The sequence below is a fragment of the Seriola aureovittata genome, chromosome 4, assembly GCF_021018895.1.
Source record: "Seriola aureovittata isolate HTS-2021-v1 ecotype China chromosome 4, ASM2101889v1, whole genome shotgun sequence".
NCBI classification, from domain to species: Eukaryota; Metazoa; Chordata; class Actinopteri; order Carangiformes; family Carangidae; genus Seriola; species Seriola aureovittata.
In genome coordinates, this window is record NC_079367.1 from 9,378,013 (window position 1) to 9,402,256 (window position 24,244).

The window sequence follows — 24,244 nt, forward strand, 5'->3', positions numbered from 1 at the left end:
GTCCATTAAACTCGATATTTTAAAGCCATTACAGCCCTAGCCTCTTGGCCACCTGCTCTCACATGAGATCTGTTGATTTGATCCACAAATTTAGATGCATTCCACCTTTCCTTTTGTCAACATCAAAGGCCAAAGCCAACCCATCTACTCCACTGAGCTCAGACCCTAAATTGGATTTTAATAATTGAGCAGAGGTGCCCTTTAAAGTATTAAATGGTCCATGTGCTGCCTTGGTTCTTTGCCATAGCGCTGCCTTGTTGCTATCTCAAATGCAAAGGTGCCTTTGTTCTCATTGCATTTGATGATCTTTGACTTTTTTTTTCCCCCCTAAAGGTTCTTAGCAACGAGAACCTCCTGACACTGAAATCTGTGAGACAGGAGGATGCTGGGAAATACGTTTGCCGCGCTGTAGTCCCACGTGTGGGAGCGGGGGAGAAGGAGGTTTCTCTCACTGTCAATGGTGAGCTGGATTACTGACATGACTTTCACACAGACGGGCCCAGATGTACACCCACAAAATTGTCAAACACATACACATCCAAGTGTGAATCTTGAGGTCTGGGGTCAATGGCAGCAAGAAGAAAGCAATTTGTCACAGGAGTCAGTATTCCGCTTCCTCTGTGGTTCATAAAAGCCTTCTTTCTATAAAACTTCCAACAGAATATGCTGCTTTATTTCTCTCCTGTCGTCTATAGCCTTTTCTTGGCAGCACAGTTAATTTTACCAGGCAGATACAGTAACAAAAAACATGCCATCACACACGCACGCACGCACGCACGCACGCACGCACGCACGCACGCACGCACGCACACACACACACACACACACACACAAACACACAAACACACACACAGCACAGGGATGTGGCACATGAAAATTAATTTTCCTGACAAAGGTAATGTGATAAAAAGAGAGCTGTTTCATCAACAGTCATCACTGTGAAGTCTTCAAACATGAAAGCGATAAATATGGACTTAGTCTTTTCAAGATATGGTCACACATTTCATTAACAGGTGAAATGTACTTGAATGCTAATTATATTCCGCATGAGTCACAGGGAAGCTGCCTTTTCTGAGGCACTGACTGACTAATGAATACCAGCCTTGGTGGGAGACCTGGCAACTCTCAAACAAATGACTTCATTATCAGTGCTTGATATTCAGGGAGCATGCTTTGGTGTGGCAGAGGTTCTCAGTTGTGGGATTTACATGTCTCTTATTTTCCCCATGTCCATCTGAAAGAAACCTGGGACACAACAAAAAAAAAAAAAAAAAATGAAAGAAAGCAGAGAGGGCTTTAAGATGCTGAAAATACGATGCTAAGTTAAAATGCTGACAGTGTCTCATTGTACATTTTGAAAGCTAACAAAAGAGTTTGCCTGTAAGCAACACTGGTGCTGATTTGAGGATGAAGATACATCAAGTAGCAAACAGTGTGTGTAAAGATTTTCTTTTCAAAATCCAGACATTAGCTTTGCATATCAGAGAGAATGGGATACCAGTATTCCCTCCAGCACAAGATCTATGAACTGCAATGAGCGTCCTCCTTCTCAGCGAGGAATTCAGCTGAAATCGAGGCAGAAGAGGCGTAAGGCAAAATCATGACTAATTCTATTGTCTCCCCTTCTGTTGATAGCAACCTATACTGGCATCCTTTCTGCAGCCTTAATATGCAAACAGAATACATAATAACCAGAGTACCAGTTTATTCCAATGCATCTCTTTTCTGCTCGTGTAACCATGGAGATTGTGTTGTTTTCAGAAATGATGTCACGAGTGAAAGAAGATGGATTGTTTTAATAAAGATTAGAACACCACACAACTCTGAGAACACTGGGAAACATACAACAAAGCTGAAATGGCATGTTTATTTAGTCTCTGCAGACTTCATCTAAGCAGGTTCTGGATGACTTGTAGTCTTTTTTTTTTTGTTTATATTCTTCCTCTCTTCTTTTGCGTCTCACACCTCCCTGCCTGAATTGGTATTTGACATTCAAAAGCCTCCCTTCTTTTTACCCTTCTGAATAATTGAAATTCATCTCTTTTTTTTCCCCAAACCACATGAGGAATCCTGAGTCATTTCTTACTTGGTCCTTGAGGCGAATCAGAATGTCAAACTTGTGAAAGTGCAAACAGTGCGGTTGAAGTGGTGGCGTGAAGGGGGTGCGGGTGGTGGTGGTGGTGGGGGGGGGTGTTCTCTCCTGAGGTTCGTGGATTGTCCTATGCCCCTGTCTCAACTGCAGATGAATGTGAGCTCTTTACCTCTTATCAGCCCATAAGCCCAACATCACTGACAGTCAGCAGGACTCAATTGATTCTGACAATGAATAACTAGCATAACGGATGAGTGAGCTTTTCAGGGAGGACGACCATGATACAGTAACATCCAGGCTACGCTGTGCATATTTAGAGTATTCATGATGCGACGGTGTCTGCTGCACATTTGAATTTTTCTTTGCTGTTTGTTTTCCCTGCAGGTGTCCCCCCGATTCCTTAATGCCATCATTTAAATTACATGTGTTTATAATTTGTCACTCCTCTGTCTCTCTCCTCTCTGCCGTTTTGTGTCACCGGCTCCCACTGTGGCACACCGCATAGACATGAGGATTCCTGCTTTCCCTGGGGAAGAATGTAATTTAATTATAATCAAACAGCTAGCAGGGGAGGCAGTTTGTGTTTAAGTCACTAATGGATACATATTGCTTACTCAAATCAAACATCCTCAGAGTGGAAAGCTCCTCAGCATTTCATATGTGTCATATCCGTCAAGTGGCTGCATGTATGAAGAGGGGTGGGGGGGGGGGGGGGGGCTGCTGTGTACGTCCAAGCGTGTGATTATTTATATAGCATACAAAATATATGCATGGCTTTTTCCACAGTCCTGCAGAAGAGTCGGAATTGAGAGAAGTTATCTGACATGCTTGAAAGGATTTAGCTTGTATATGCTAAATGACCATATATTCATGCAATACATATTATTATCCATGTGTGTGAGTAGAACTGTACAGCCATTTGTGTGTGTGTGTCTTTGAGCTAAGCAATATGTATAATAACTCACATACAGTACTTGGGCAGCCTGGGGAGAGAAAGCCCATTTCCACAACAAGGAAGAGGGAGGGCTGGAGAATCACCCAACATCCCACAGAGCACTGGGTTGTTATAGATCTTCTTTTTTTTTTCTGCTGTTAGACAGCCTTTATGTACGAAGTTAATTACCATTCCAGCCTTCTTTAAACTGGCAATGACACCATATAAGAAAGAAAAGCACAAATTAATGAAGGAGAAAACTGCATTTGAGATGCAGCACATTTTATCTGACCAGCTAAATTTAAGCATAGTTAGATATGATCAGCAAGACTTTCCGGGAGACTTTGAACTCACTTTCCCCATTATGTGCACCTGCCGCATGCAGTGTCTCTACCCAGCCCAGCACTAATTTATTTATTAATATGTGTGTATCTTTAATATATTCCCTCACCATTTTTAAAAAGCTAGATGAGCAGTGAGGTTTTCTACCCGGACGCTTCATTCATTAGTTAGGGTTTACAGGCTTATATGACTGCTGAAGCACAACAGCTCTGAGATCAGCAGCTCCAAGGTGCCTTTTATGTGCCCTGGGAGGGCGAGAGGGTCCAAAAATCTTCCTTGGTACATGCAATCAAGTGGAAAGGAAGCCTAGAAAATAAATAGCCAGCACATTAGCAGTCAGTTCCCACTGATAATAATCAGTGGGTTTCATGGCAGCTTGGATCGTCATCAGGTCAAATAACTACAAACTCAGATCACAGGTACAATTTAAACACCGGCTAAAGGCATGAATTTACCTGTTAATGGAATAGTGGGATTGGATCTTATAGTTGCACCCTTGTGCCCTTTATGATAGTGTTGTGTCTGCATTGAGAATGTTGAGATCCTCCATGATATACTGTCAAGCAGTCTCATCGTCATTCTTAACATGTTAAATACTGATTGAAATCAAATTTGGATAAAGCTTTAATTATAGCTGGAGAATAACATGATTACCTGCACCGAGTTGTTGCTGTAAATGCATTTTGCAGTGAAGTGCAGTTTGGATCACGCTCCACAAAGAGAAAGAGAGGGGGAGAAATTACAGTCTGGTCCCTGTTGTAAAGATGGATGGAGCCAAAGCAGGCAAACGAGGTGAAGAGTATTCAGGGTAGTAAAGAGCGTGTTTCTACAGAAGTTAAACATAATGGCTACCTCTGACGGCCAATTAGGGATGAAGATAAAATTATTTGTGATTACAGCTCCTCATCCACTCGGACTTGCTGCTGTTAATGTGATATAGGGCAGCTGAAATAGCAGGAAGATTAAGCAGTAATGATTCTACCCCGGTCTTGCAGTAACACATATTATATAAACTATCATTGGAGATAAAAAGTTAATAACAACAGTAACACTCATTAACACATTGTATCTGATTACTCTTTTCTGTTATGTTTGGAGACATTATGACTTCAAAGTCACCCTAGAAGCATTCCTCTTATGGAAATCATGTAACCACTATTTATTTGCATTATGAGAAAACAAGTATGTGTCTATGTATTTACATCTAAAGACATCGAATACTGAAGCCGGTACATTTAATCTAACAAAGTTGTTAACTCATCAACACAAAAAACTGACTCTGCTTGGCAGCTTCAACACATAGGCAGGATCGCTGCACCATGGATTTCTCCCAGAGGAGAATGTGGCCACCAGTGACCATACAAGACATTTTTCTTCTGTTTCAGTTGCCCTCTGGATGTTTTGTGCTCTCTTTTATCACACAAAGAAAACAGAGAAATCAAAAGAGCTGCGTTGAGGTAGCAAGGAAATGTCAAGCTTTGGTTCAAAGCGGATGCCTCAGTTTAGAAAAGGAAATGTAAGCCCTGGCCTTTTGACACCCACACCGATATTGTGTAATCAGACTCCAGCGTCCACTCCAGAGTTAACACCTCCTCAAATGAATGGGCGAAACATTGTACCCAACATTTTGATTACCTCCCCTGCTGCTAACATTGATGTTGTAGTGCCACCCAGCTTCGCTCTACCAACGTGTTTGTGCTCTGATCACATAGTGCAAGTGGTAAACACGTACTTACATGCACACGCACACACAAATGCACATGGATACTTTCAGGCGAGGCTGAGCCAGTGAGATAAAACTATTTAATTATATTCCTCATTTGCAGCTCTGATCCATAAGATAGATCCTGCCCAGCCCCCAGGCAATTGATCTTGTTGTATGTTGACATTTGGAGCTCCTGCAAACCACATACTTACATTTCATCTCTTAATCACAAGTTAATGCATGCACATCACACGTGCAAATGTCCTCATATTAGCTATAGCACACACATGCTGTACTAATACATGTTGGCAAAGTAGTGAAAGACGGGAAACAGCTTTTAGTACATTTTTCTCAAATTGTCTGCAGCGTTCATTCTGCAGCACTAGCAGCCTTCCAGCATCCTCCAGTAGCATACCAAGACACCATCTGGCAAAGTCTCATTAAAATGCTAATTCATTTTAATAAGAGACAGGTAATAAACTGCAATTATGTATCGTCAGAGAGAGCGGGAGTTTGAGGGAAGTTGGCGGGGAAGCGAGTTGTCTCACTAATCAAGAAGCTGCCTCACTTGCCACCCCCTCAGACCCACATTCTTAACCTTAACCATCACAAGAGATGTGCTTAATGTTTGATTTCAACATCTTAAAGGGCATTTTTCCAAGTAAAAAAAAAAAAAAAGGATAAGATGGAAACCTTTCCTGGTGTTATTTTTGTGGGAGTGTCTGGTGGAATCCAGCCTTTAAATTTAAGAAAATATGGGTGGATGAGAGCAGTTCGTGGAGAGATTATGTCAGTGTGTGCTTGTATTTTTTAAATTGAATTATATCCACAATAAGTCTGGATGGCTCAAAAGAAAATTTGCCCACAGAATAACAAAATCACTCAGAATGTGGTGAGCTGGTAATGTGAACAAAGTCAGGGCTGATGATTGAAGCCCATATGATATTTTATTTTTATTATTTTTTTTTTTTTAAATGATAATGTCGGAAACAGCCAATCAATCCAAATTTATAGTTGCATGCAAACAGCAGAAAATGAATAATCAATGAACAATCAATGTCCAGGTCAGGAAAAAATGAAACAGGAAAGTCAAAGAAAAATTGTGAAAAATGTGTTAAAATTACCATCAAGATTACCAGCTGCCTTTTTCACTCTTGGTAAATAGAATTCAAATATAAAACTAATGTAAACCATTGGCTCTACTGTGCTATTCTGTCATTTTACTTACAGTGAGCTCTTCAGAACCAATGGGAATATACTCTTAAAAGACAGAATTGGGTCATGTGTGACATCTTGTCTTCATATTAGCGCTGTCACCTGGCGTGAACAGCCTCCAGACCAGATGGCAAGCAGACCAGTCGTTTAGACTGAGCTGCCCTTGTCAGACGAGATCTTGTAGCCTGACCAAGGTTTAACACATGCTGGCTCCAAGTCCATACCTGCAGCTCATGTTAATTGAACCAGTCCTGATTACATAGTTTGCAATTCTTATAAAGTCAATCAATTTAATCAAATTTGTTTTTGGAGAAACCTGAATTACACAGAACATCTTTTAGAGATTAGGCAAGAGGTTTATTTATAGTATATTTATGATATGAACAATGAATGGCTCTAAATATAATATATTATAATATGAAATAAAACTTACTGATGTTTGCATATTTATAGAGAGCGGGGGTTTAATGTCTAGTTATTTTCTGATTGGTTCAAGGGTCAAATCTGCTTCGATTGAAGTGAAACACTGCAACAAGTGTGTTATCTCCCCACAATGGCATTTTTCTCTTTCCATCTGTCTGGTCCTGATTACACTCCAAAGAACTGCTGTAGCACTCTCCAGCAGCGTTTATCTCAGTGGGAGAAATCAAACCAGCCATAAATCAACAATTTCTTGATCCAGAATGAGGCCTGGGCCTCCACTTATGCCCTTCATTCAGTCCTGGCATGTCCTTGGCTCGACTGTACCAAGGGATGAGGAATGTTCACACCGTACCGCAATACAATTTTCCCCAGGAGTCTCAAATTACCAAACACTTGAGGTGTTACTGCTTGGAACAGTGGAGCGATTACAACATAATGTACCACAAGAACTCGATTGAGCAGAATTGTCATATAACCTGAAACTGAAAATGAATTTAATTATTCATGTTTCAATTTCTATGACTCATCTTCAAACTTTTTTATGATTTTTTTTTTTTCTCTCTTTTTTTCAGGGCCACCTACTATCTCCAGCACACAGACTCAGCAAGCTTTACATGGAGAAAAAGGACAAATCAAATGTTTCATTCGAAGTACACCACCTCCAGACCGCATTGTAAGTACATCATCTGGACTGTTTTGTTTATTCTGATCTCATCTCCGTCTCAGCTTTTCCTGTTGTCATTGCCAGAACACAACTGAAACTACAATCATGAATAGGTTTTTTATGGCTTTATATCACCTGAACAGCAAAAATTAGATTCATATAATGGCTGATCTTTTCCTATCTGCCTCTGGAATATAATGCCTGACTGAACACTATTGATCTGTTAACTACACGTGGACAATACCCACAAATAAAAGCCTGAAGAATTTGGTACCATTAGCTCCATCATTTGTTTTCATATTAAAAGGTGAGCATGAAACTACAGTTTGAACCCTCAATTTCTCATTTAATCCACACTTATGCTCTGTTAGCACTGATCCCATTAAGATTTATGGACCTTATATAAACAACCTACTCTCTGAGCTCACTTTGCGCATATTATTAATTTGTGTGTGTGTGTGTGTGTGTGTGCGCGCGTGCTGGTGTGTACGTATTTGCATATTTATGCAGTTAATTGCTATACTTTGTCATCTAATGTGTGTTTTTATTATATTGATGTCCTGAATTAACTAGCAACATAATTAATATCAGGTTTATTTGAGAGGTATGCCTGTGGAGGCTGGGCTGCTCAGTCTTCAGTGTTTATTTTGGATTCCAAACTTTTTATTAAAAAGAGAATTACGATTCATCAATAATACAGTATATGGTTATGTTAAGTCAAGTTAGTTGAACTTATAAAGATTTATAATCACGAAACCAAGGACTTTACAACATCCAACATCATCTATCCTCAGACTCCAAAAGAGATTTTAAGAGTAAGGACACAAAAAGCTTTTTGTCTTTCCATAACAACATGAAAAGATTTGAATCAAGGCAAAATTTGTAAGATTGTAACACTGCTTTTCCACCTCTTTATTTAGCCACCTGTCCATTAGTGCAAGCATGAAGTTGAATGTGTTTTTTATCCCGAGTACCATGTCGTCTTTCTCGCTTTGTCTCCAGTATAATGAATTTCCTTGTTTTGTAGTTAAAGATCAGCAAAGATCTATTATGTAATTCTCACCATAGTCACCCAGAATCCATGCCGTCTCCACCTCCGACAAAGGCAGCAACTGAATGGCACGTGTTAAATTACCATAGCGTTGCATAAATAAAAAACAGTATATGCAAATATCTATTGCTTTCTAACGTTTCTCTCACCACATCACAACACAAATGTCAACACAACTTCATGTTTGTCAATCATGTCTCAAGTGCCATCGCTTCCTCATACCTAATATGCCGGGTTTTGGACATTTTGTTATGCTGTTATTTCAAATTACATTTATTCAAGATATTCTGTTTTTAGACACCAAGTAGTAATTAATTAGAAGTAAATTTGTATGTACACATTTCATAACAGACTGAGTTGGCATCCAGTGCTGCCTATAACCTAGAATTCTTTTATTCCCATCAACATCCAATGTTGGGAACTAGACTAAGTAAGTTCTGTTTCTAATGAATAAGAAAACAGTTATTTGATTGAATAAAGTGCTTTGCAAATAAATATTACCACTTATCATTTGAAATATTTCTGATAGATACAAAATGTCCAGAAGGTCAAAGAAATACATCTGAATAAAGTGTGTGCAACAGTAAGAGTAAATAATTCTGCTTCTGAAAGGATACTGTAAGTTTTGTTGTTAAAACGCAATCTGTATTTTAAAAATATTTTGCCATCATAATTTTTAGTCTACTCCAAATGATGCACAATATCTATTACCCAACCTTCTTATACTCCTCCGGTTCGCAGCAAGCACAGCTCTATAAACGGTTGCCTGCAGTCTCTCAACAGCCAAATCCAAAAAACACAGTGTTTCAAGCACTGTGGTGAAAAGAGAACTGCTTTGGGTACATGCAGTTTGCAATTATCCATTAGACATTAGCTCAGTCTACAGATGCTGCAGATATCTCACTCGGCTGGCAGTTTGTCAAACAGAGATGAGCAGCAGAAAATGGGCAGTTAACAAAAGCAGTTTTAACCATAAAATGCTGGTCAAACATGTTTTACCAATCCACAACAGAACAGAAAATTATTACATTCCTGTTTATTTGTGTCCTGTGAAGAGTTTTTTTTAATTCACTTAGCTATTCAACGGAAAAAAACGAGCTAATGTCCCTGTATTGATACTTGTAACTCATACCACCTTATAACAGACTGAAACATAGCTCTCCTCTTATTATTTTAGAGTATATGGTTCGTGTCTTCATGGTCACCATGTGTCTCCATGGATACATGCACTTTCAGCAGCACAACATAAACCACACAAGAACATATAGGTGAAATTATATAACGACCAGGCCAGCACCATCCCATTAAACACCTTCCAATGAACTCAAACACCCACTGAAAGAAGCATCTGCTGATTAACACTGGGTGGTTATGTAAGTTATATAAAGCACGGATGTGTGATACTTTGTCACCTTTAATACTTGGACGCTATAGGTCCCTTGTTGAGTTACTCTCGTAACAAGTAGTAGTTGTTATCAGGTGAAAGTCGGTTTCTATTCTTTTCGTCACTGAACATATTTAGATGGCTTGCAAGACTTTGACACACTAGAAAGCTTTATGGCTGTAGCTTTTCAAAACGACATGAGGCACTGTACAAAAGGAGGTTTCATTGTTAACATACAAGGTTTTGTTTGTATTCAGTATTCCTCAACAAAATTCACAGAATGCATGTTTACCTCATAACAAGACAAAGAGTCTACAGCCATGCGAGCAGCTCTGTGAGGCTGTACTTGGGCCTTGAGCTAAATGCCAAATGTTAACGTCAACACGCTACCAAATCTTCACCCACTGGTGGTGCTAGATGAAAAGTTATGGAATCACCAAAGGATTCAAATTTGTCTTGAGGGGGACATGAATGTCTGTCGCTAACTTCATGGCTATCCATCCAGAAGCTGTTGAGACATTTCACTCAAAACCAGAAATGTCAACTTCATGCTGTGGAGGAAAAGTCAGGGGGTCACTAAAGTCAATAAGGTTTGTCTTCTCAGGACCATGAATGTTTGCATAAATTTCATGAAAATCCATCCAATAATTTTGGAGATATTTCAAAGTGGCAGACCTACTGAGAGACCATCACTGCCACAGCATTGCTAAAAACTAGCAAAGCCTGTTAAGGAGTTGAAAGTTGAATTTTTTTACATGGGCAATACTGCCTCGGGCACTTACTGGTAAAACATAAGGTATTTGGACAATAAAGAGACTCATTACAGTACTCATCTGCAGCGCCTGTAGTGGTCAAAAACTTAAAATATTACCTACCACCTCTTTGCCCTCTGTCTCCTCTCAGGCTTGGTCATGGAAGGAAACCGTGTTGGAGTCTGGAACATCTGGCCGCTACACCGTAGAGACGGTCACCACAGAAGAAGGAGTAATCTCCACACTCACCATGAGTAATATTGTTCCAGCTGATTTCCAGACAATCTACAACTGCACGGCGTGGAACAGTTTTGGCTCTGACACCGAGATCATACGCCTTAAGGAACAAGGTGGGAGCCAAGGTCCGACAGGTTCCAGCTTCCTCTTCTTCACGTCACGTGACAGTGGTTATCTAGATAGTGGTAGATGGCGTATGGTGACACAGCAATGGTGTTTGTATCAGTGTGGTTGTGCCTGCCTGCGTCTGTATATTTTGTACACAATCGGTGCATTTGTGGGTGAATGTACTTTTATGTATGTAGGTAAGTGGGATGGAATTTGATTACTAATTGAATTATAGAGACACAAATTTTCAATAGATGTATTTAATGTCAGAATAGTAAAATCAATGGACACAGATTTTAGTATACAATCATTTCTCACTTTGATACAACGATTTTTTATTTACTATCAGAAATATGTTGTTCAAAAATGAAATTTTACCAATTTGGAATTGAATGATGGTAATACATAGTTACACTGCATGACCTAAATTCTGAAGCTTTTGATTTACAGTAAATGTGACACCGATAAATTCCTTATAAATTAGTTTTCTGGGTTAACATGAAGTGCAGCTCCCTTGTAATTTGAACTGCTGACCATCAGCAGACACTGCTCCCTACATATGAAACGCACTGTCTCTGCTGCTTTCTTTATGTAAACAAGACACAAAGTAAAACATTTCTTTTGCTTTAAAAATGAATACTTTTTATCTGTTGACCTTTCCCCCTCTGTCTAGGGGGAAGCTGTGTTTTCTATCCACTTATCATAAATGATAAATTATAAGCTGCTTATGTGAAAGTGACATTGATCAATGAAGACATTAAATAGGCTTCAATGGTGTAGGAAGAGCACTTGGTTGTTCAGCGTTTGTATAAAAAGCAAGAAGGTCATAAATGTGGGCTGGTAACTCAGGTCCTCATTAAACCACTCTTTAATGAGGACTTTTAATGTTGGAGCAGCATATAGATGTGTGCCTGCAGGTTTAATCTCTTCCTCGTCACAGATGCACTGTAACATCCTTGCAGAAACACACAAACATGATTATGCTTAAAGGAATGCGTGCAGTCTTGCACTCCTCTCAATGAAAATAAAAGCCCTCAGTGAAATGCTTCTATTTGCCTAAATGAGTGTAAATAAAAAAGTTATTAGACAGTAGGATAATGAGATTATATTAGAAGGAAAATGTTTACCCGGCACAGATAACAAAAGATTTGGTAATTCGTTTTTGTAACATTTTCCAGTTATTGGGATATGCAGTGCAGAAGTTGTGGCATTGTGCCTGAGTATTTTCATTACATAGCCTTGTGCCTAAGGGACAATACCCAAGTCACTTACAGGGATAAAATATAGCATATCTCCCCTTATTTCCTGATTGTTGCAGAGACAGAGAGGAGGGTGAGATGAGGAGACTTGGTGCATGTGTGTTTGTGTGTGTTTGTGTGTGTGTGTGTGTGTGTGTGTGTGTGTGTGTGTGTGCGTGTGTGTGTGTGAGAAAAAGAATGATGGACTTCACATTTTGACTGTTCTATTGTGTGCTATCTGTCACTATACTGAATTTAATGTATATTTGAGATTATTTGTGATATGTTATTGTAGAAGGACATGTCTCTTTTTTGCTCTCTGCAGAGTCTCTCCCAGTGGCAGTGATCATCGGCATTGCTGTGGGAGCTTTTGTGGCCCTTATTGTCCTCATGGGCACCATTGGAGCATTTTGTTGCACCCGCTCCCAGAGAAGTACGTCTCCTCTTCCCTTTCACATCTGCTGAGGCATGCATGCCAAAGTACTGTATGGCCCCCAAGCACGCTAAAACATGTCCATCTATTCAAATGTAGATTTTTTTTGATGTCTGTAAATTTTGAGTTTTCTTAAATATGGGGCATCTGTAAAAAAAAAAAAAAAAAAGAAAAAAAAGAAAAAAGATGGCAAGTCATTGGCAGCTGCTTCAAGATTTCTGTCACAAGATAAATTGCTGGAACATAGTGTCAAACTTAATAAAAGATGAAATCAGTGAGATGGTGAGGTGCTGAGATGGACATCTTTTTGTGGTGCAGAGATTGTGATAAGGGTTCATTTCATGCAATCTCAGTCTGGCTGCATTCGCTTTTGAGGCTATTTACAGTACATCCTGCGCTATGTTCACTGCCACCCACCCATGTACCATGTGACTCTGGTTAGAGACAGTCAGCCACTGTCTCTTTCCAAGAACCAAATTGTGCTACTGGTCCCTTCAGCATGTCTATTGTCTGTATACTACAGAGGAAGCGCACCTGGTTATGCCCTCACTGCCCGTCTCCATCTGTGCTCACCAGAGAGAACTTGCAAGCAAAATTAAGACAGAAAGTAAGACTTTGTTATATGACAGTATCATCAGCATTGTCCCCAACAGAATGAGCCACCGTGAAAGGCTGTGTGAGATTGCATATGTATGCAGAAAAAGATAATCTTGTGTTGGCAGGAAACAAATGATTAATAATGCTTTGTATTGTTTTCGGGAAAGGGGGGAGCTCCCACAAACCAAACCAAGGGATCTTTGCTAAATTCTGTAATACTGCAAACTGCACTGGGGGAAATGATAATGTCAACAAATACAGAATGGTGTTTATCCAGCTTATTGAGATATATGTGTCGTCTGTTTCTGCCAGATCTGAAAGGAGTCGTGTCTGCGAAAAATGACATCCGGGTGGAGATTGTACACAAAGACCACAATGCAGCACGAGAAAACGAAGAACACACCTCCATGAAACAACTGATGGTGAGTGTGAGTGTCGCAGCATACTACTTTCCACTTCTTCCCGTTTTCAGAAATAAAATCTTTTTTTTGGGGGGGGGGGTTATATTTTTGCATGGCCATCTTAAGCTGACAGTAACATAATGAATGCACTTTACTATCTGCATTGTTATTTCCTTTGAAATACATTATTTTGTGAGTAATGGAAGAACAGAAAGGCATATACAGTAGATTGTACATATGTGCTGCAGTCAAAGCATAAGGGGATACATTTATCAATATGATGCCAGTATTCCTATGAGCAGAACAGACCCCAATACATTGTAACTATGGAGATGCCGATGCATACTGGGTAATCCTACAGTGGGTGTACTTCTGTATCTGCATGCCCTCTAGACACACAAAGACCTGTTTCCTCTTTGGAACTCTACCAGTGTTTTGGTTTTCATGTAATTTGCTCCAGGGCTGGGCTATTTGTAGTTTGAGTTTTTGGATTAGATTTTCTTTCAAAAATACTTAATACAGTCGATACTTGATGTTAGTGCAGGGAAATGAGCTTAGCTACCTTGCAAATTTACATTTTGTAAAGATAAATAAAAGATATTCACGGATACATTATTAATGTTCCCTGCCAGCCCTAAATGAAGGTGAAACATGTCTGACTGATATTAAAAAAGAAGAAGGTAATAAAAGAGAAATCATTCAGTCTCAAAATGTCATTACTCTGAGTGCAAGAGTTTCAAAAACTACACAGACTCTTAGTATTCTTTCCTTGATTTCTGTGCAGGTTGAACGAGGAGAGTTCCAGCAGGAATCTGTTCTCAAGCAGCTGGAGGTATTACAAGAGGAAGAGAAGGAGTATCAGCACATTAAGGTAAGATCAGTGGTGCACTGGCCATCAGACAAATCCCAGTGTGCTGCCACATTTGTGAGCCGGTGGGCCATCAAAATTTCTGTCTTTTTACTGCCCCCCCTCTGTGCGCCTGTCTTTCGGGGTGCACAGGAGAGTGAGTGTTTTCTGGGACTAGGCTCACCGACCCAACCCAGTGGATAAGTCCAGAGTTGAATTTCTTTCCCAGTGCACCCCTGGGTACAGCTCATGAAACAATGACAGCGTGAATGCAGCAGAACAAGAGTAAAAGGTGGTGAGAGAGAGAGCGAGAGAGAGAGAGAGAATGCCTCCTGGGCAGAAGGTGGTCTTCAACTCTGGGACGAAAATAGCTAAGAAGCATTAATCCCCCTCCTGCTACACATGATTTTCTAAGGATAAGACCACAGGCGAAATGACTCCTGTTAGAGGTCTGATTTTATTAATTAGTCTCATCAACGGTGGTTCAAGAAATCAGCGGTTGGTTGGCCCATAAGCTGTTATTTAAGTTACATAAGTGGTTACTTATACCTTATACATGGGACAGGACTATTTTAAAGCACATATAGGACTGGAAGAAGTGCTGGGCATTTATTAGATGTGCTGATTTAGCTCTCTCAGCAGCATTTCTAACCTCTTTCAATTTGGAATATACTTAACTTTTGCCAACTCTTTTTAGCACACTCATAGAAATGGGTTATGTGACATATCAAAGCCTCTGGGACCTGAAGATAAACCTTTATCCAGTCTATTTAGCAAATCATGTCCAGAAAAACTCTCAGCTTGTTTTGGCTTTAATAAGGATATATGTGACTTTCTTTTTTTCTTTCTGGTCCCAGTGTTGTTATTTGTAAGCCGTGAGTGTTTACAAAGTCTTACAGCTTTATTATAATATTCTCAGATATTCCAAACTTTTAAACTAATCCCTTAGTTCATTCTTTTTTTCTGTTACACCAGACAGTTTACACTTGTAACAAGTCCCAAAACAAATTAAAACAAACACACACACTGGATTTTATCACTTTTTTTCTGTAGATAAGTACACCTGAATTTCAGAGTAAACTCTCGGATTACTGAAGAATGAGGTTATTAAAAAACTGTATCTACACTAACACGCAGCTATGCAGCTAAAGTATTCATTTTAATCTCATCGCCACTAAACAAGCAGCATAACCATCAGTGTGTGAGACAGACTGAGTAAACACAGTGTGAGTCACAGCCCTGTTTCGACTCTTCGGGTGGCAGGTAACAAGAGACAATAATGATATATTTAGAAACATGATTTATGAGTCTGACGTCAGGTACTCCGGCCACTGTTTGATCAATGACATCCACCCTATAGTGTCTTTTTACATCCTCTGATATCAACAATCTTGCTCCCTAACACTTTTGGAGCTCATATGCAGGCTGGGTCTGCACATATGAAAAAGACTTAAATGTCACTTTGGTCAGATCCAACTAAACGTGTCTTATTCAGTTAAGCCCATATTCAGTGAATGTAATAAAACTGACTTCAGGGCTATTTATGGCTGTCCACCTATCTACATGGCAGTGAATGGATCAGCCTGTAAAGATGAGGCACTTTGCTTTCAGTTCTCACATGAAAGCACTCCACCACTTGTAACTCTTGCCATAAATGATCCACACGCGATTTGGAAGATTGTACAGATTGTACAGGTTCTTGTATCAAGGCCCCACTCACTTCCTGATAGGCTAACTTTTATTAAAGGATGGCTACCCTCTCCTCTTGCTGTTGTCAGACCAGCAAAGTAACCTTGAAAATTAAATTACTACTTTGCAGGTTGTTCATTCAAATGAGTCAATAAAACGCATAAAAAAAACCCCCCTTACACCAATAATAATTTACTATTTTAAAACAAGTCAGGGTCACAGTTACAGTTAAAATACATAATATTGTGCATTAACTAAAAGTTAAATGGATTTCATCAGAAATACACGCCATGTCAACAGTGTAATGAGACAATATGAGCAAGGGGATATTTTTAGCGTCCGCTCAGACTCTGCTGCATGCTCAAGCTCATCAGTGCCACAGAAAAAGATTCTGTCCCATTCATTTGTCCTCTTGTTCAAACGAATGTTAGCATTGGCTCCCTGGAGTGTGCCTCTGTTGTGTTTGCCTGCTTACCTGCACCCCTGCATCCCTCAGGCTGGATTGTTTGATATTTAATGACAGCGTGCATGAGGCGGGGGGGGGGGCTGAAAAAGAGACAAAGGCCAGACACAAACAATCTCCCTGTCTGTTGTCTGATAATGACAAGCATAACGAGGATCCTCTCAGGTTGTCTTTCTCATTTCCCCATTATGAGCATTCTTCTTCTGGGATTTGCCACCATGCTCACTATGCTTGACATTCACATCCATTCACGCAGGAAAAAAAAAAAAAAAACACACGCAGATACACACACACACACACACACACACACACACACACACACACACACACACAGCCCGAACTGGACCCTTAGCAACAGCGCTTGCAGCCTAGCATACAAGTGGCACAGTTGTAGCCTCAGAAGCCATTTCATTGCATACATGAAATAACAGACACTACAACCCGTTGAGGTCCAATTAAAGCTGGTATGTGAGTAAACTTTGCAATGACGCGTAGGATGCCAAACTGTGAATCATCAAGGCCCACTTAATTAGAGAAGCATGATTTTAAGGTTAGCATGGGGGCTGCCTAAATCCTACCACTAAGCTTTGCCACTATTTTTCGTTTTTCTCATGATGTACGCAGCAGCCTGTTTCCTTATTTATTCAGCAATTTGAATAGTAATTACTGCCAGTTTGACCTTGGCTCCTGGAGAGCTTCGACTAGAATACATGTGAATGCATATAGAAAGAAAAGGATGATTTTCTTTTCCCCCTTTTTTCCTATATTGTTGTGTTGTTGCATTTAGGTAGAAAAACAACAAATACATATATTTAAAAATAGTAATAATAATCTTTCTATCTTGGATTTTTAGGACCCTACAAATGGCTACTACAGTGTTAATACCTTCAAGGAGCACCACACGCCAACCATGGCAGGGAATCAGTCCACTGAGGTGCGGAACCCCACAAACACAGGTACCCTGGGCAAGCAACGAGTACCGACGGGCATGTCCTTCACTAACATCTACTCCACTCTGGGAGCAGGTCCCAACCGCCTGTATGACTACAGCCAACGCTTTGTGCTGGGCATGGGCAGCAGCTCCATCGAGCTATGCGAGCGGGAGTTCCAGCGTGGCTCACTTAGCGACTCCAGCTCCTTTATCGACACACAGTGTGATAGCAGCGTCAGCAGCTACAGTAAGCCGGACGGCTACGTGCAGTTCGACAAAGACAGCAAGGCATCAGCCTCCTCCTCCTCCCACTATTCCCAGTCCTCTTCGCAGAACTCAGACCTCACACGGCCCCTCCAGAAGCGCATGCAAACCCATGTCTGACCACCAGGGAGGGAGGGTGTTTGAACGGGGTGTAACAAGCGGCCAGGATTGTAAAACTGTGAAAGAATCAGCTCCCAGGGGCTCCTGAAGTAACTGTGTCACTGTGTGTTTCCTCTGGATGCCTGGAGACGCCGGGGCTGGCTTTAACACACCGTGTGACTTGTTTAGACTTCTCAATATCCCAAAAAGTGGATCAAGAAGCCTTATATTCCTCATGCTTAGCTCATCAACCACCTCCTTTTTTAAACCCATAATCAGAATTGTGCCACAGAGAGGTTATTTGCCAACACAGAGACAACACAAGTTTGGAATCTGAACATTCAATTCTTGGTTTTTACAGTGGGATTGTTAGAAGATTGGATGGCAGGAATACAAGGCTTTTGTGTGACAATCAGTTCCCCTGGCAAAGACCATTTTTGCCTTTTGAAGATTGTCATTCAGAAAAACTGAGATTGTTGTAACAACTGTTGAAGCACTCAGCACGAAAAGCACGATAATGAGTGTGAGCCAATGTCCTGCTGCTCCCCTGTAGTTTGAAGCACAAAAAACGAATGTGCACGTGTTTTTTTTTTTTGGTTTTTTTTGGGGGGTTTTTTTGTGTTAAAACGATAACTCCCCCCACCCCACCCCACCCCCCACCTTTCCTTCAAACACTGTATGTGAAGCTTGGCTTGTTGAAACTCGTCTCCTGTGTAGGTGGAAAACTTTCTCCGTGTGCCCACAGACGTTTTGAGCGTTGAAAAGAACGGCTGTTTTTCTCTCCGCAGCTGTATCTGGGCCACAAGAGCTGAGCAGATAAAGAGGGGCTGAGATCTCATTTTAAATCCCTGAATCATTATTTTACTTTGACACTCTGCGATAAAAGAATATCAGTGTATATATGTGACTGCAATTTCTTTTCTAGCATCTAATTTCTGCCTCTGATTTCCCTCATGGAGGACTCTAAATGAGACACGAGTGCCTCTTCTTTTCCATATCTTCTTTGCCTTGAGGGTCTGTTTGAACTACGTCAATACAAACTTTGACTAAGTGAGATAGACACGCGCTATCAGCTCTTCTGTTGATGGGGAAGCTGCATCTTCTGTTGTGTTAACGCACCAAATCCCGCTCCAAGGCATGCGGCAGGAAAGCCCACAAACTGCAACACGTGTTGTGAGTTTCTCCTGCTAACGCCACAGATCATCAGCCATATACTTGGGGGGTACCTCCTGAATGAAATGTAAACATTATATTTTAGCCAAGCTTCTTATTGTGTGGTTATCCCATTGCTGTTGTCAATATCACTGTTGACACTGAAGCCTAGTGCATCCTGACTGTATACCTACCTGTGATCATGCTGGTCATCAAGGGACATGACAAGCAAATTTAGAAAATGTGTTTTATTTTGCCATCTGCTGTTCATCTTTGGCTACTGTGGAGCTGACGGATGGCGTCACGCTGATGCTTTTCAAAGTGCATCGTTTTGTTCTGTTCTGTTCTCTCCAGCGCTGTATGTGACATATATGAAATTGGATTTATTATTTAATCACTGACACTGTATTTGTTTTAGTTGAGCTAGTAGAGACAGAGAGTAGTGGTTTCACTTGCAGCTACACAAACACTCGTACTTTACATAAAAGTTCAAAGTGAGCCTGTTTGTCAGGAGTGTCGTCGTCGTGGTGGAAATCTGTGTGAGCGGGAGAATCACCAGGAGTTCAGATGTCTCGGGCAGAAGGATTTATTGTGAGCTTTGGCACCAAGGAGAAAATGATGAGCAGTACAAAGCCAGCATGTGAATCAGAGTAGTGCTACACCAATTTACCAAGGATATCTCGTCCAGCAGGGCATATAAAACCCAGTATAACGTGTCCTTATCTAACTATTGTTAAGTGTGTCTTTTGCCTTTTGTCATTCTCCACTCATACTTGTCTGGAACCGTCAATAAAGCTATGCTTGTCCCTACATTCTTGTATGAAGACCTTGGTTACCGTAGCTACGGAGGAAAAAGTTGGGTCCATCTAGACTCAGAAGCTGAACAGTGAACCAGTCACTCTCACTATGATGTCTTTTTGGCCATAAGGAAGGAAAATTCCTTGCAGCATTGACCACTTGGAATCCCACTGCAGATGTGTGCATATAGTCTAGACACTGTAAAGTAGTACTTTATCTTTATCTTCGCCTGGATGCTACCACACATCACATCGTGTCAAGTTAAATTCAGACCTTTAAATCAGATGTAAACCCAACAAAGTTTGGCGTTAAAGCAAGCTTTGATGAATAAGGGCAACCCTTTTACAGCAAACAGATCATTTCTGTAACAGCCACAGTTGCATCATATATTACATCACATTTGATTTAAGCCATCAAAAGCCTCATACGTCTGCGGGTTTTCAAAGTCAGCCCCCCCCCCCCCCCCAATCCTTTATAGAATCAGATTGGTTGTTATTTGATCACTTATTTGAAGGGTAAAGACAAGTTCATGGAAAATAACAAGAAACTGCTGTAAAACAGCAGCTTGCAATGTCACTGTCACTTCTGTTTTGTCAAACCCAACAAAACATAACAGAGTATAAAAGGTTGTGATATATATTATCTAATTAGGTTTTTCTGTATATTGCATAGTGCTGTCAACTGGGCTAAAGTAAGCCTGAAACTACGAAATCTGCCACTCAACCCAAGAAAAACCAAACGAGGCATTGCTGACAAAAGCAAGTTGTTGTTGTAAGCACTTTACATATGATTATATTCAAGGCATTTGAATGGGGTTTTCCACTTGAGTGGCAGTGGTTTGGACTCTAATTTTACAAATGGATTGGCGCCCATTGTACAGCTTAAGACAAAAAGCTCTGTTTCAATGCTGATAATCCAGCTTGGCACTTAGCAGACTGTATATAAATCTCTAATGCTGTCTTTCTCTGTATATAATTTTTTCCTGGCTTTTCTTTATTTCTCAGTCAGATTTCACTATATCGGAGCTCAACAAATCCACGTAGCGTCAAAACTGTACAGACAGACAATCATTTTCTCTTTGTTTCCCGTCCAAAAATGTTATCAACCCTGCTTGTTTCTCACAAATTACATGAAAGGCTTGTGCGAGTAGTTTCTCTACCCCAGATCTCACGGGGGAAAAACTCACACTCTGCACACTGAGCACAAAGGAGGCTATAGGATGAGAAGCTGAGCTTAGCTGGGACAGCTTTGAAGTGAGAGATGCAGTATGAGGTTATTATACCTTCAGCCCTTCCGAGAGATGCCCAGATGCCCAGCAATATATTGCATTTGGCACCATGATGACTGTCAAGTATGCCTGTGCCATTTTTTTAATTTAGTTTCCTTAGCATTTATGAGTTCAGGACAAAATTCTTACCTTGATATTGGCAGGAGTCCGTTACAGTGTAGATGCTACAGTGTGACCTAGTTTGCATGGGACAAGATACAGATTATTATTTGCATATATTATGCATCATGTTACATCCACAGCATCAGAATTCAAAAGTTTACCCCCTTTAAAAGTTACCATAATGCAGACATTCAGCATGTCTCTGCCCTAAAAACAAAACTATTTGCCTCCTTTTCCAAAGGGTCCAGTTTTCCTTATCTGATGCAGCTCCCGCACTGATCCAAACATAATGCATTTTCCCAGTCCAGAGAATCTGCACACTGCACAGCAAACAGATAAATATTTGATAGGCCAGCCTTCTGTCCCATCTCCCCATGGCGGCAGCTACAGTGGGCATGAGAGCACCAGAGGATGCGAGTGCCATGTCAGTCTTTGGGAATCAAAGCCCATGTGGGGACAAAGTCTGCCCTGCTCACCTGTGGACGCCTCTCCGGCTGGTGCTGGCAGCGCCTGTTTGCCTGGCTACAAGCACCGCACAGATGCCAGGGCATAACAGATGAATAAACACAAAGACCCGGAACAATTACAAGGGGTTGCTGCCCTTTCCTGATAAAACAGAGCAACCCTTTCAGAGCAGAGGATGCAGGGTAGTCTGTTATTCAGAGATGGTAAAGAGTGGCCTGTAGTACACTGGACAAGGATGTGTTGAAGGTGAGAGACAGAGGTTATGAGCAATGTGAAGTGAAGACTAGTTGGTCGGTGTTTGTCATGGCTTCTCTGCCCACTGGCGACATTATATTTGTTTACTACACAAAACTGTTTGCTTGGTCTGAGTAAACTGGAAAAAAGCGAATAAAGAAATGAGCACTGTCCATATCTCGCCTATGTGTGCAAAGGGTGATTTACATAAAGCTATTTGAAGTCTCCCTCATTGTATGATAGGTGTTACTGTCAGCACAGTAGAGAAGGTGCCATTAGAAACACTGAATTGGTCATAATAACCCTTCTTTGTTACTGTGTAAATGCTTTCTATCACTCTGTTTCTCTCTTTCTCTCTCACTTCTTTTCTTTTCTACCAATCAATACCTTGTTAGTACTTTAATAACACACTAATGTAAGGCCTGGACTAAGTAGTATTTGCAAATAATCCTCAGAGTTTGCTTTAGCTTGCAGGGCACAACGGGAGTCGGTGTGCTTCGGTTTGCAGCATACAGTGTACAATAAGTCACAGAAGATTGAAAGAATCACTGAAAAGCATTTGAAAGTCAAATGAGTACACTTCTCTGTGATTGGTTGAATGGTTCTGGACTCCGAATAATGCAAACTAGTTTGCAAACACTACATGAGCCAGGTCTAAAAAAAAAGTACTTAACTTACATGGTCATTTGAAGAGTTTGTATAAATAGTAAACCATAAGCATACAGTAATTGTAATGAAAAGACAACATGTAAATTCTACTGGGTCAACCACTATTTTCATGCAGTGGCCCGCTAAGAAAAAAAAATATGAAAAAAGGTTGTATTTTAACTGTTCTGGTCTGTGAATCTATGATGCTTTTGCTCTGTATATTTGGAGAATAAAAATGATGTTTGAGTTTGTGTGTATTTTGCACTGTTGTTTGTCAGTGAGAATGGATGAGCAGATTGAGTGAGATTCACATGGGATGCTTTTACCACTACATGAACATATAATTTGCTCAGAAGCACGATAGAATGTTGGTGGTTAATTAACAGTTATGTTCACTAACTATGAGCCTTCACAATCAGTTTTGGTCAGTGGTTTTTCTGAGAGGGAGTTACTAGTTGTTCACATTAGAAATGTTATGTTTGCTGTGCAAATAGTTCTTTTTAACAATAGCTTTTTCTTTCTGTTTGTTTGTTTTCTTTGGGCTTTTCTGCTGTTTTCTTTGTCAAAATTCACTGATAAAAAAAACAAAAAAAACAACCTTAAAATGAAATTGTTGTTATTGTCACAACAAAATGTACAATGCTCAGTGGGAAATGTAAATTATTAATAATCCAAGTCAGACATTCTACGACACCGTAAGGGGGAGGAGAAGAGGGCAGGTAATATGCACTTTCCAACTGTGCATCATATCCATATACATGACGACAACAACAACAAAATACAACCATCCAAATGAATCTACTTTGCTGAATTCAGCATTTGCCCCATCTATGTTTTCCCCCAGTGTGATCTAGGTCTCGGTTTGAAACAAAATACAGCTCCATACAGCTTTTTGTGATTTGCACTGATTACATCATATAAGACATAGAGAACGAGGAAGAAACTAAAAGGATGCTAAATAAGGGGTTGTAGAATTAACAATAACACAATCCTATTTACAGCAACAGCCTGTAGGTGTAGGGGCGCGAGAACAGAGACAGTCACACAGTCACATGCCTGATCCACCAATACACACACACACACACACACACACACACACACACAGTAGCAACACCTCGCTGTCGTACAGCTACTATTTTGCGCCTGGCTCAAGTGCACTTTCACAGTATTTGTTGAGAGCGGGCAGACTGCTGTTTATTCTCTTCCCCCTCTGATATTTTCCGAGGCAGTCAGCAGATTCACACCATTACATTTACATGCAGCTCTTTAATCCATTAATAGGACCATTGCAGTCTTACTCCAAATTAAATGAACTCACATAAACACCTTAGCTTGTCTCAAGTACTGGCTCCAATCCTGCAGGACTGAAACTTAAAAGTGATTTGAATTCCCTCATGCATAGAGTCAATACAATGCGAGGGCAATTACTCTTTAGCTGGATTAATCCACTTGCAGTCTGTATGGAAACGTAGCTTTCTTGAAGGAACAATTCTCTGATTTTGTGAACGCTGTGGGGCTTAGAAGAGGAAATAAATAAAGCATTTCACTGCCACACATAGGAGACAGACAAAGGAGTCGCTACAGTGCCTACATAAGGTTACCTCAAAGCAAGTGCTACAACCAGTCTGGTCTTGATATTGAGAATCCATCTGCTAACAACATGATTTCCCTGGAAGAGCTTCCCCTGC

At 40.5% G+C, this 24,244-nt stretch overlaps 1 protein-coding gene across 11 annotated transcripts in view; it reads left to right on the forward strand.

The window, feature by feature from the left end:
- The window catches only part of kirrel3b (kirre like nephrin family adhesion molecule 3b), a 163,073-nt gene extending 140,264 nt beyond the window's left edge, over positions 1-22,809 (forward strand). For 3 of the 11 annotated variants that reach the window (XM_056373796.1, XM_056373798.1, XM_056373802.1), the window contains 8 exons: positions 334-460; positions 7,284-7,384; positions 10,714-10,924; positions 12,471-12,578; positions 13,102-13,185; positions 13,488-13,603; positions 14,361-14,447; positions 17,429-22,809. In XM_056373796.1, coding sequence (XP_056229771.1) covers positions 334-460; positions 7,284-7,384; positions 10,714-10,924; positions 12,471-12,578; positions 13,102-13,185; positions 13,488-13,603; positions 14,361-14,447; positions 17,429-17,890 — 1,296 coding nt within the window. In that variant the 3' untranslated portion in view covers positions 17,891-22,809. The remainder of the gene's footprint in view (positions 1-333; positions 461-7,283; positions 7,385-10,713; positions 10,925-12,470; positions 12,579-13,101; positions 13,186-13,487; positions 13,604-14,360; positions 14,448-17,428) is intronic. The other 8 variants (XM_056373797.1, XM_056373807.1, XM_056373800.1 and 5 more) reach the window with 6 other exon arrangements.
- The last annotated feature ends 1,435 nt before the right edge of the window (positions 22,810-24,244 follow it).